This window comes from Myxocyprinus asiaticus, chromosome 12 (assembly GCF_019703515.2).
Source record: "Myxocyprinus asiaticus isolate MX2 ecotype Aquarium Trade chromosome 12, UBuf_Myxa_2, whole genome shotgun sequence".
Taxonomy (NCBI): domain Eukaryota; kingdom Metazoa; phylum Chordata; class Actinopteri; order Cypriniformes; family Catostomidae; genus Myxocyprinus; species Myxocyprinus asiaticus.
This window is the reverse complement of record NC_059355.1, coordinates 5,838,529-5,851,207: the sequence shown is the minus strand read 5'-3', so window position 1 is coordinate 5,851,207 and position 12,679 is coordinate 5,838,529. Positions and strand designations below refer to the sequence as shown.

General features: G+C 39.6%; 1 protein-coding gene across 2 annotated transcripts in view; it reads left to right on the top strand.

Annotated features, from left to right (window-relative positions):
- Positions 1-12,679, top strand: part of LOC127448923 (sodium channel protein type 2 subunit alpha-like) — a 69,147-nt gene that overhangs the window by 14,922 nt on the left and 41,546 nt on the right. The window contains exons 5-13 of one of the 2 annotated variants that reach the window (XM_051711878.1): positions 383-511; positions 749-840; positions 3,642-3,893; positions 4,218-4,281; positions 4,525-4,666; positions 7,226-7,432; positions 8,114-8,389; positions 11,334-11,672; positions 11,800-11,929. In XM_051711878.1, coding sequence (XP_051567838.1) covers positions 383-511; positions 749-840; positions 3,642-3,893; positions 4,218-4,281; positions 4,525-4,666; positions 7,226-7,432; positions 8,114-8,389; positions 11,334-11,672; positions 11,800-11,929 — 1,631 coding nt within the window. Of the gene's footprint in view, positions 1-382; positions 512-748; positions 1,141-3,641; positions 3,894-4,217; positions 4,282-4,524; positions 4,667-7,225; positions 7,433-8,113; positions 8,390-11,333; positions 11,673-11,799; positions 11,930-12,679 lie in introns of both variants that reach the window. The other variant, XM_051711876.1, reaches the window with a different exon arrangement.

The following is a 12,679-nucleotide window of genomic DNA, read 5'->3' as shown; positions in this document are numbered from 1 at the left end:
TTTTAAAGCTGCTTGTAACCGACAAAGTTTAAACTCTTGTTTTAGAGCAGCAGTTGATTGACATGTGAGGGGTGGTGCTTCACTGCTACCGGGAAGCTTACAGGACGGATTCGCATTTACACCTCAAATGTGATGCGGTTACATGTGTTTTTAACCACATTCGCATGTGGTTTTTGTGATCCGATCACAAAAAGTTTTAGACCTTGTTTAGACCTGTATTTAGGTCTGACTACAGGTGATGTGATCGGAAATTTGTCAACACAGAAACAAAAATCGTGTTCGTCAAACCATTTCATGCTTGGTTGTTTGAATTCCATACAACTTCATTGTTCTCTTTCATTTTTTGAGCCATATTATTGAGGTGTTGTTTGCATATGTCCAGGTATACGTTCACAGGGATCTACACCTTCGAGTCCCTGATTAAGATCCTGGCCCGGGGCTTCTGCGTGGGGAAGTTCACTTTCCTGCGAGACCCCTGGAACTGGCTAGATTTCAGTGTCATTCTGATGGCGTGAGTATCTCTGAGGACAGATGCCCCTCTGTCTATTATCACATATTAAAAGGCATATGAGAAATGATCCAAATGCTTTATGCTGTTATTCCTGAACTGTTACTGAGAGTTTACTTGGATAGTTTTGGACACATTGAAGCTGGTGAAGCTGTACTGGTTGCGATTGAGTGAGTATGTTTGTCAGTGTGCGCCTGTGTGTGCGTGTGCAATGTGGTAACTCTCTATTTGATTCTACAGGTATGTAACTGAGTTTGTAAACCTAGGCAATGTGTCAGCTCTCCGCACTTTCAGAGTGCTCAGAGCTTTGAAAACTATCTCAGTCATCCCAGGTAAGGGATGTATGTGCGTGTGTGTATATAGACGTGCGCATGCGTGTGCGCGCGTATGTAAGCGCAAACACAGGTGTCAGTCAGGTGTGTGTCTCTGTGTGACGTTTCCCTCTGCTGCCCTGTCCTGTCCTTACGTGTGTGTGTGTTTGTGCCTGGGTGTGCGTGTGTGCGTGACCCCTCCCCCCTTCCCCTTCCCCTCCACCTACAGATATGTAACAGAATTTGTGGATCTGGGCAATGTCTCAGCACTGAGAACCTTCAGGGTTTTACGAGCGCTCAAAACTATATCAGTGATTCCAGGTGAGGGCTAGCTCACAGGCTGCCTCTCTCACTCCATCTGAGCTCTCTCGCTCACTTCATCTCCTCCACTGGCCTTTCTCTCTCATTCTGTCACTCCCAGCGGTCAGAGAAAGCAGGAATCCGCCCGGGCGTAAAAATGGGATTCCAGGCTTTTAAAAACACATTCTGTAGTTCTCCTTATACCCCCTTTAGCCGGGCTCTGCTCTGTTATTTCCCAAAGACCCTCATGCCTTGGGAAACTTTCCCATCATACCTTGGGAAATAGACAACTGTGCGTTTTTTGATTTGTGTTGTTATTTTTGCATGAGACATTGCTGAAGCCTATAGCCTGAGATAGAGAATTTGAGACCCTTGACTCTTCTCTTCTCCTCTGTCTGCTGTTCTATGTGCATGTGCTCCGTCGGCCGTGTCTGTTACGTACTGTGTTGCGTGTGAGTGTGTGAAGCACTGCAGGATCTTGCTGTGATGCGCACACACACACACAAGCACATACACAACACTTGCACTCACTGTCCTACACTGCATGCTTTAATATGTTGTTAATATGCAATATCACAAACATTCATTCAACTAACGCACACACTAATTTTACATATCATTTCGTAATTGCCAAAGGCTTTTGATGTTTTTTTATTTTCTTTTTTTTTTTACAAATGTATAACAGAAATCTAAAGCACAAAAATTATGTTTCATTAGTTTTATGTTGTTATACTCATCAAATGAAATAGTAAATGTCAAAAATAGAGTTTAAAATATGTGGAAAATGGCAAATTTAGATGGAATAGTTCACCCAAAATGATTCTGTCATTATTTACTCATCCCATGTCTTTCCAAACCTGTATGCTGTTTTTTTTTTTTCTTTTTTTTGTGGAACAAGGAAGGAGAAATTTTGAAGCAGCTCTTTTCCATACAAGGACAGTTCATGGCAATTACACTGTAAAAAGCTAAGAAAGCCACCAAATTACTTCAAGGAATGGTTCATCCAACAATGAAAATTCTCATCATTTACTCACCCTCATGCCATCCCAGATGTCAAAGACAACTTTCTTTCTTGCCTTCAAATATTATTTGAAGAATATTCAGCACTGTAGGTCCAAACAAATACAAGTGAATGGTGACCAGAACTTTGAAGCCCTAAAAAGCACATAAAGTAATCCATATGACTCCAGTGGTTAAATCTGTGTCTTCTTAAGTCATATGGTAGGTGTAGGTGAGAAATAGATCAATATTTATGTAGATTTTTACTATCTCCACTTTCACTTTGTTTGTTTTTTTTGTTTTTCTTCAATTTGCATTCTTCCTGCTTATCGCCACCTACTGGTCATGGCTGGAAAAAGGTGGAGATTTATAGTAAAAAAGGACTTAAATATTGATCTGTTTCTCACCCACATCTATCATACCGCTTCTGAATGGATTAAACCACTGGAGTCTTATGGATTATTTCTATGCTGCCTTTATGTGCTTTATGGTGCTTTAAAGTTCTGGTCACCATTCACTTGCAATGTATGGACCAAGAGGGCTGCGATATTCCTCTAAAAATCTTAATTTGTGTTCTGCAGAAGAAAGGAAATCATACACATCTGGGATGGGGGTGAATAAATGATAAGATCATTTTCATTTTCGGTTAACTATTCCTTTCAGAAGACTTGTAATATAAAGTATTGGCTACTTCCATGTTGCTTTAATGGTGTTTTTGTTCTGTTTGGAGCTTGGGTCACTATGAACTGTCCTTGTATGGAAAACACCTGTGTGAAGATTCTGAAAAATGTTGGTAACACTTTACAATAAGGTTCCATTTGTTAACATTAGATAATGCATTAGGTATCATGAACAAACAATTAACAATATAGTTTTTTACAGTATTTGTTCATCTTTGTTAATGATAGTTAATAAAAATACAATTGTTCTTTGTTAGTTCATGTTAACTAATGTTGTTAACTAATGTTACTAAAAGGAACCTTATTGTAAAGTGTTAAAGTGTTACATTTCTTAGAAAGAATTAACAGCATATATGTTAGGGGAAAAAATTAGGATGAGACACTTTATCTCACACTTTGAGTGAACAATTGATTTATTTTGACTCCCCCCCCCCCCCCCCCCCAAAAAAATACAAATTTTTTTTTAATTTTCCACAAGACATAGATTTTTAAGTGTGACTTAAGTGGATAATTACTTTTTATGGTCAAGGAATGTAGCTGTATGTATATGTGGTCTCAGGGGCCGTTCACACCGAACACTCTTTTGCGCTGTTTTTCAATTGTTTTTTAATGTAAACATGCGCTAGACAGACGTCTTTGTCTCGTGCAGGAACGCTAAGTTTTTTAGACGCCGTGACAAGTTAAAAGAACTTTTCAAAATGCGTCTGGAGACACCTGCATTCTGTTCTATTTGTTTCGCTGCGTTTTGTAGTGCAAAAACGCATTCAGTCTAAATGGCTCCTCACACTGTTTGAGTTGGTGTGTGTATTGGTGAGTTGGTGACCGCCATTGCGTGTTCCTCAGGGCTGAAGACCATCGTTGGCGCTCTGATCCAGTCTGTGAAGAAGCTGTCAGACGTAATGATCCTGACAGTCTTCTGTTTGAGCGTGTTTGCTCTGATCGGGCTGCAGCTGTTCATGGGAAACCTTCGGCAGAAATGTGTGAAGATGCCAGAGGTCAACGTCACTGAAAACCAGACCTCCACGCTCAACTTCAGCGTCGGATTACAGCTGCGCAACTCCACCTTTAACTGGACAGAGTACAGCAGTGATGAGAGTAAGTGAAGTCTGTATGTGTCTGTGTGCATCTCCCTCTGTTTGTCTGAGTGTGTGTTATTGAGACGCTCGATGACACTACACATCCTTACGGGTGTAAGGAATGGTCCACTGGCCCCCAAAAAAATTGGTCATTCAGTGCTTTAAGCACTCTTATTACTGTGTATGTGTATTACCTCGCAGTCAGTATGGTTCAAAGACTAGCCTTAATTTAGACCAGCTAGAGGATTGAGGGCTAGAAACTTATATGTGTGTGTGTGTATATGTTCCACCTATCTTTTTATAATGTTCCTTGACATTTATCTTGTGCTTTTTCCCTTCTCAGACAATTATTATTACCTCCCAGGCCGTAGAGATGCTTTGCTTTGTGGAAATTCTAGCGATGCAGGGTGAGTAGGTTCTTTCAAATTTGATATGCTAGTCCAATTTAAAGCAAAACTTCAAACCATTTTTGAGTCAGTTGGACTATTGCAGAACTATTTGCTTGACAATCTAACATTGGACCCTTTTTAGTTGGTTAAGTGTATACTGTATAAGAATGGCCTCCATTGGCATTGTGTACTACATTTCTTAATCTTAATCACTGAATACTCTTTCACAAACTCAATATATCAAAATGTCTGGATTAACAGGCAGTGTCCAGAGGGCTTCTCATGTATAAAAGTGGGCCGTAATCCTGACTATGGCTACACGAGCTTCGACACGTTCAGCTGGGCCTTCCTCTCACTCTTCAGACTCATGACACAAGACTTCTGGGAAAACCTCTACCAGCAGGTACAGCTCTCACCTGACCTTAGTGTCCACATTCACCTTAGGACACATTCCAATATCTCACCAGAAGCATTAGGACATACACCAGCATCCTTCTGTAAAATGTAGGCCATGCCCTATTATTCTTCAGTAGGCATTAGACCATACCTCAGCATCCTTCTGTAAAGTGTATACACCATGTCCCTTCATCCTCTCCATTAAAGGAATAGTTCACCCAAAAATTTTAATTCTCTCATTATTCACTTATCCTGATGCCATCCCAGATGTGCATGACTGTCTTTCTTCAGCAGAACACAAATTAAGAGTTTTAGAAAAAGTTGAAGCTCTTTAGGTCCTTATAATGTAAGTAAACGGGTGCCATCAGGCTGCTGGCTATTTGACAGTCCAAAAGGCATATTTAGGCAGCATAAAAGTAATCCACACGATTCCATTCGATCAATTAATGTCTTCTGAAGCGAACCGATAGGTTGGTGTAAGAAACAAATTCTTTTAAGCATTAGACCATACCCCAAATCCTTCTGTAAAGTCAAGGCTGATGTGGAAAATTATTTGGCCGGACCAGTGCGAGTGGCATCTAACACCTGACACCAAAACTCACGAACTTGTAGAATGCCATCCGAATAAAAACTCCCTAATATTTCTCACCTTATATACAAATTACATTTCACCCTGCGATATAAAAATAAAATAAAATCATGGACGACTGACAAGCTGGTCAAAACAGCAAAGTATCAGTTTTACTAGCTATCACTTACTAATGTTACCTAGCAGTGTGCTGGCAATATTTGCATCACATCTGTTTTGCACTCATGCATGACGCATGAGTGGATTCCTTTTTTTTTTTTTAAAGAGTGTCTATTTGCACCCCAGTGTAAATATCATCTGCCACACAGCGCAGCTATTTGCACCCCAGAAATATATGACAAACTAGTCAATAGATGTCGCTGCAGTATTGTGGGGTGTAAAGACGGTATGTGAGTGTGTAGCATTGTCCTAGCGACCACGGTTCGAATCTGTGTTTTGTCCCACTCTTTCCCATCCAGTTTCCTGATTCCACTCTTAATATTTCCTTTAATACTACTTATAATAATAGATAAAAATGAATATAATGTTGATTTCATCGCAGTGATTTGGTCACAGTTGTTTTAATGCAATTAACCATGGTGTTATTACAGTAATATGATGGTAATATAGTAACCATAGATAATTTTGTGGTTACTGTAAATTTGCAGAAAATACCATGGTGAAACTATGGTTTCTGTAGTAAAACCAAGGTTATTTTTTCTAAGGTAAGGTTAAGGTTAGGTTTAGGGGTAGTGGTTAATGTAGTGTGTCTGTGTCTGACTCTAAATAAACACAATAAAGACACTGCAGTGATGCCCATACTGTATGTTAGTATTTAAATATGGGTGCAAATGTTATCTACCATTATTTGCACCAGGGTTGGGGTGCAAATAGTATCTGCCACTGTTTGCACTGGGGTGTAAATAGTATATACCATTATTTGCACCAGAGTACAAATAGCATCTGTAGAGTCAGTGCCACAGCCCTTTGTCCGCTCTAGGCATTGGAACACACCCAAAATCCTTCTGAAAAGTCAATGACACACCCCTTTGTCATTCTCTAGTGAATGCCATACTGTATGTTAGTATTTAAATATAGGTGCAAATGTTATCTACCATTATTTGCACCAGGGTTGGGATGCAAATAATATCTGCCACTATTTGCACTGTGGTGTAAACAGCATATACCATTATTTGCACCAGGGTGCAAATAGCATCTGTAAAGTCAGTGCCACAGCCCTTAGTCATCCCCTAGGCATTGGACCACACCCAAAATCCCTCTGTAAAGTCAGGACCTCACCCCTTTGTCATCCTTTAAGCAAAAGACCTCATCCAACATACTGTATTTCTGTAAAGCCAGTGCCACACCCCTTTGTCCTCTTCTGAGCATTAGACCACACCCAAAATCCATCAGTAAAGTCAGTGCCACACCCTTTTGTCCACTCTAGGCATTAAAACACCCAAAATCCTTCTGAAAAGTCAAGGCCACACCCCTTTGTCATTCTATAGGCAATAGACCTCAGCCAACATATTACTGTAAAGCCAAGGCCACACCCCTTAGACATCAAATAGGCATTGGACCACACCCAAAATCCTTAATGTAAATTCAAGACCACACCCCTTTGCCCTCCTCTAGACATTAGACCACACCCAAAATCCCTCTGTAAAATCAAGGCCCACCCCTTTTGTCATCCTCAAAGCATTAGACCACACCCAGAATAATTATGTTAAGTTGAGGGCACACCCCTTTTTCCCTCCTCTAGGCATTAGATCACACAATCATCCTTCTGTTAAACCTAGGCCAATCCTTAGTATACTTTTGTAGGTATTAGGCCACACCCTAGTATCATTAAAGTCTTTTATCCTCCTCAAGACATTAGACCAACATCCCTCCAACATCAACAATCAGTAACATTTTACTTGCTTTTTCATTCTCTCTCTTTCAAAAAGCAGCCAAAGTGTGTGTACGTGTATTATTGCATGTCTCTCTCTCTCGCAGACACTACGTGCAGCTGGAAAGCCCTATATGATCTTCTTTGTGCTGGTGATCTTCCTGGGCTCCTTTTATCTAGTGAATCTCATCCTGGCTGTGGTGGCCATGGCATATGATGAGCAGAACCAGGCCACCATAGAAGAAGCCCAGCAGAAAGAAGAAGAGTTTCAAGCCATGCTGGAACAGCTAAAGAGGCAGCAGGAAGAGGCACAGGTAGCAGACACATATGCATATAATGTATACAGTATACACACACCTACACACTTACACAGCATGTATATTAGAATGCACAAATGAGGACATGTACAGTATCAAGCCTTACATTAACAGAAAACATGCACTGACACACTGACACTTTTACAGTTATTTTAATTTCCAGGTTTGTTTGTTTTTCTCATAATTTTTGTTTTGATCATTATTTTATACATGTTTTCTGATCTTTCATCTCATCCTCTGCTTTCGTCATCTCTGAAGTTTCACGGAACTGCTGCGGCTATCACTGCCATGTCACCATGGAAACCAACAGATAATGAGAGAGAGTGAGGGAGTGTCCTTTCTCCTATTAAACATGAAAAAGAGAGAAACTAGAGGAAGATACAAAGAGAAAAACAGAAAAAGAGAGAGAGTAGAAAGAGATAGAGGCAGACTAACTCCAAAATCGTGACAATTTGTTGTAAGTTCTGTATTGTGGCAGTTGCACGATAGATAGATAGATAGACAGACAGACAGACAGACAGGTCAACAATGCAAATATTACCTGTTATTTAGTTTTTTCACATAAATTAATCTTCCCTCCTTACTGTTTTTCCATCTCTGCTTTCGTTATGTGAGCTGGAACTAAGTCTACCCCTGGTTGCCCCTGACAACGGTGCCTGTGCTGTGATTGGTTGGCAGGTTGCCGCTGCAGCAGCAACAGAGAGTGGGGAATACAGTGCGAGGGGGGGCTTGTCGGAGGAGAGCTCCTCAGGGGGGTCCAGACTCAGCTCCAAGAGTGCGAAAGAGAGACGGAACCGGCGGAAGAAACGAAAACAAAGGGAGGAAGAAGAGAAAGCCGATCAGGAGAAGTTCCATAAGTCAGCGTCAGAGGACAGTATCAGACGGCCTGGATTTCGATTCTCCATAGATGCCAACCGACTGTCATATGAGAAAAAGTGCTCCACTCCAAATCAGGTGATTTCCTGCTTTGTGTGGTATTACCATTTTGGGAAATGTAGTTTGGTAAACATTTGTTTAACTCTTCAAATACAATATTTATTATATAATAAAATATAATTATTCAAAATCCATTCCATTTATAAAAAGTATTCAACTGAATTATTTCGATGACTTTCGATTGCATTAATGGTTCTCGAGTGTGCATTCTTCCGCATATGCAGATGGAACACTAACCCTGCGTCCAAAACCGAGTACTATCACATGTACTGTATTTGATGAAGGATGCACTTATCTGCTGCCAAAATAGTATGTTCTTTTAGGTATGCATGCAAAAAGTATGACTAGATTTAGGACATACTTCATTCGGGAATGTGTGTATTGACTCGTGATCTGAGTATATGGCGTAATAACAACAACCGTGAAAATTATCTGCTCTGGTTTCGTTAAACAAGCACCATTTAAGCACAAGGAACAGTTATCTTGGTATAAAGTTGTGCTCAAAATTTTGCATACCCTGTCAGAAATTGTGAAATTTTGGCATTGATTTTGAAAATATGACTGATCATGCAAAAAAACTGTCTTTTATTTAAGAATAGTGATCATATGATGCCATTTATTAACACACAGTTGTTTGGCTCCTTTTTAAATCATTATGATAACAATAATCACCCAAATGGCCCTGATCAAAAGTTTACATACCCTTGAATGTTTGGCCTTGTTACAGACACACAAGGTGACACACACAGGTTTAAATGGCAATTAAAGGTTAATTTCCCACACCTGTGGCTTTTTAAATTGCAATTAGTGTCTGTGTATAAATAGTCAATGAGCTTGTTAGCTCTCACGTGGATGCACTGAGCAGGCTAGATACTGAGCCATAGGGAGTAGTGTCTAGTCAATCCGCACATCAGAATCTCACCGGAAATAGTAGGACATCCGGGTATTTCTCGCTTACTGCTTCGTGAATACTGTGGATTCTCCATTGGCATACTGTTTTTGGCATACTGTTGTATATAATATAGTAGAGAAGTATGGGCATTCAGATGCAGGGTAAATCAGCTGTGCGAAACATACTGTGCAACCAGTATAATCTGATTACTTTTATGAACATCTTGTGAGTCTACAATGTAAAACATACATCACTATTCATTATGAAATTAGAATATCATTATTTGATAGTCCATTTTGAATTATTGGCTTTTTTTACTTTCCCAGCACTAACATTTTTCTCTAAAATCTGCTTTTATATGAGATCATATTAAAAGACCTCATCACTTGGTAACAGGTTGCTAAGTTCAGTAAATTCAATAAAAATTGCATTTCTTATTCCCAAATATTTAATCCTCAAAATTACTAAAAGAATTGTAAATGGAATCAGAATCTTGAAGTCAAATCAGAATCGTTAAATTCCTAATGATTCCCGACCCTACATTAGAAAATTCTGGGCCATCTTCAACCAGCCCTGGCTAAATTCTGCTTCTGATGCTGTGCTGTGGTGTCTAAACCCATAGCTAGATAGGCCTAAAGTAGAATGTTAAGAAATAAATTAAATAACATATAGAAAAACAGAGGATTTCAGGACAGGGGCATTTTTTTGTTTGTTTTTTTGCCCCATATTTTAAACACCTCAGCATGAGTCCAGCATTACAAAAACTTGTAATTGTGCACTGAGGTATACAGGGCTCAGATGTGAATTTAAGGTGGCACAGATGCAATACACAGATGCTTCAAATATAATCCAGATGCTAATTAATGGTTTTTGAACCTTTAATTCATCTGAACTTAATAAAATACATCTGAGTATGTCTGATAACATTAAACAGGAAGAATAACTAAAAGTTATACTGAATCTCTTTACTGGTGGAACTGCCAACAGCTGCCAAGGGCAGTCATTCTAATGTCATAACAAACACAACCAAGTCTACATCCAATTTTGTACAAGTAGTTCTTTAGATATGTCTGGCAAGTGTTATCTTGGTAAAACCCTGTCTTTAATCTCCTGAGACACGAATGTGACTGCTGTGTGCATTTTCCATTTCCCTTTTTGATTTGTAACTAGTAGGACCTAATAAACAAGCAAAAAATTAAAAATAAAAAAAATCCTATGTCCACATATGTGGACAGCGGGACTAAATTGTGAAATTTTAAATAATACCAAACTATAGAAGTCTTTTTGTTTTCATCAAATAGTTTATTATGTTTCCAGGAGTGTTGGATACTGATTACCATTGTCTTCCAAACATGTTTTGTGGTCCAAACATCATCTGCAGCATGAAACTGAACTTTTGGTCAGATTTTAGGAGTGAATGCACTTGGCTGCATAGAAAGCTATAGGATGCTCCCTTGCTCAAGTCATTGCTATTTAGTGAATGACTTAACCTCCAGCGTGCTGTCTGCTTGCACTGGTCTCAGAACGGTTCAAAACGCATCCTATTTTCATCCTAACTCCATATAGAGCCTCTGAAAGCAACATTTTCAGCTTTTGGATGAATTCATTGATTCTCAATGTGAAAATGCACAGTAAATATATAGGAATGCATTTACTAATGTTAATGAATACAACCATATTGTACAGTGCTAACAAAATAAAATATATCAAAATGTATTTTGAAATGAAGCGGAATGACCCACAGATGTGTTAATGTTGAAAGTTATTCAAAATAACTAACATGTATTTTTTTACTTTTGAGGGAATAAGGTCCCATTTTCCACATATGTAGACATCATGTTTATTAGAGCTTTGGTGTCACATGACACGTTCCGCCAGAAGTTTAACCCTTAAATGACAGTGTATATACTTGTGAACAGTATTCAGTCGGTTTAAATTATGTGTTGCGTATAGCGAAGCCAAAATACAACGTCCACACATGTGGACCAGGGGTCACACAAGGTTAAAAATAAAAATAAATGTAAATGTTTACGGTACCTAATGTTGTCTCTTATATTTTTTATCTTTCAGTCTCTGCTCAGCATCCGCGGTTCTCTTTTCTCCCCAAGGAGAAACAGCCGTGCAAGCCTGTTCAGTTTTCGTGGTAGAGCGCGGGACTTTGGCTCGGAGAATGATTTTGCAGATGATGAGCACAGTACGTTTGAGGATAGCGACAGTCGCCGCGAATCGCTCTTCGTACCTCGATGCATTGAGAGACGAAGTTCCACAGTCAGTCACTGTAGCCTAGCCCCGCGGATTATGCTTCCAGCCAATGGGAAGATGCACTGCACGGTCGATTGCAATGGTGTGGTCTCTCTGGTGGGCGGGACTTCGGTGCCGACATCACCAGTCGGACGTTTGTTACCTGAGGTAGAGCAAATTAATTTAAACACACACGTAATATACCTATTTACATTTCAGTCACAAGGAAATGTACTAGACCTTGTATTTTAATAATACTACACTCATGTGTATTGATTTGTTTGTCTGTTTCTAGGGCACAACCACCGAGTCTGAAGTGCGAAAGAAGCGTTCTGGATCACACCAGCTGTCTGATTATCTGGACGAGACAGTGGCCAGAAAAAGAGCTCTGAGTGTGGCCAGCATTCTGACAAATACTATGGAAGGTCTGAAGTACAAACACATCCTGACCGCACACATGCACACACCTGTTTACTCAGCTATATAAATGGGTACATCCCACTGACTTCTATTGATATGTTAATAATAATTACTATTGACAAACCCTAACCCTTGCCATTTGAAGACATCCCTTTCCAAAGGGAAGTTGGTCAGATTTAGTTAAATTTTAGGGAGGTTTGTTAAGTAAACACACACACACACACACACATACACACACACACACACAAAGATCCTCACATGCCTACTGCACACATTCACATACAGACTACACACACACCCTGACTCACATGCTGACAGGACACTGCCACATTCACACTCATACACATACACACATGTGCACACACTCTGACACTCATGTTCTGACCTTTAAACACTGACTTTAAAGTCACGTAGCTGCTCACACTGCTGACGCACTAATACAATTATTTCTGATCTCCTCTGAGCATGTGCGCAAACCTCTTCACTCAGTAAGACTTAAACGAATAGTTCTCCCAAAAATGAAAATTCTCTCATCATTTACTCACCCTTATGCCATCCCAGACGTGTATGACTTTCTTTCATCTGCTGAACTCAAATGAAGATTTTTAGAAGAATTTCTCAGCTCTTTTGGTCAATGCAAGTGAATGGTGCCAAAATTTTGAAGCTCCAAAATCCCATAAGTCAGCACAAAAGTAATCCATATGACTCCAGTGGTGAAATCAATGTCTTCAGAAGCTATATGATAGGTGTGGGTG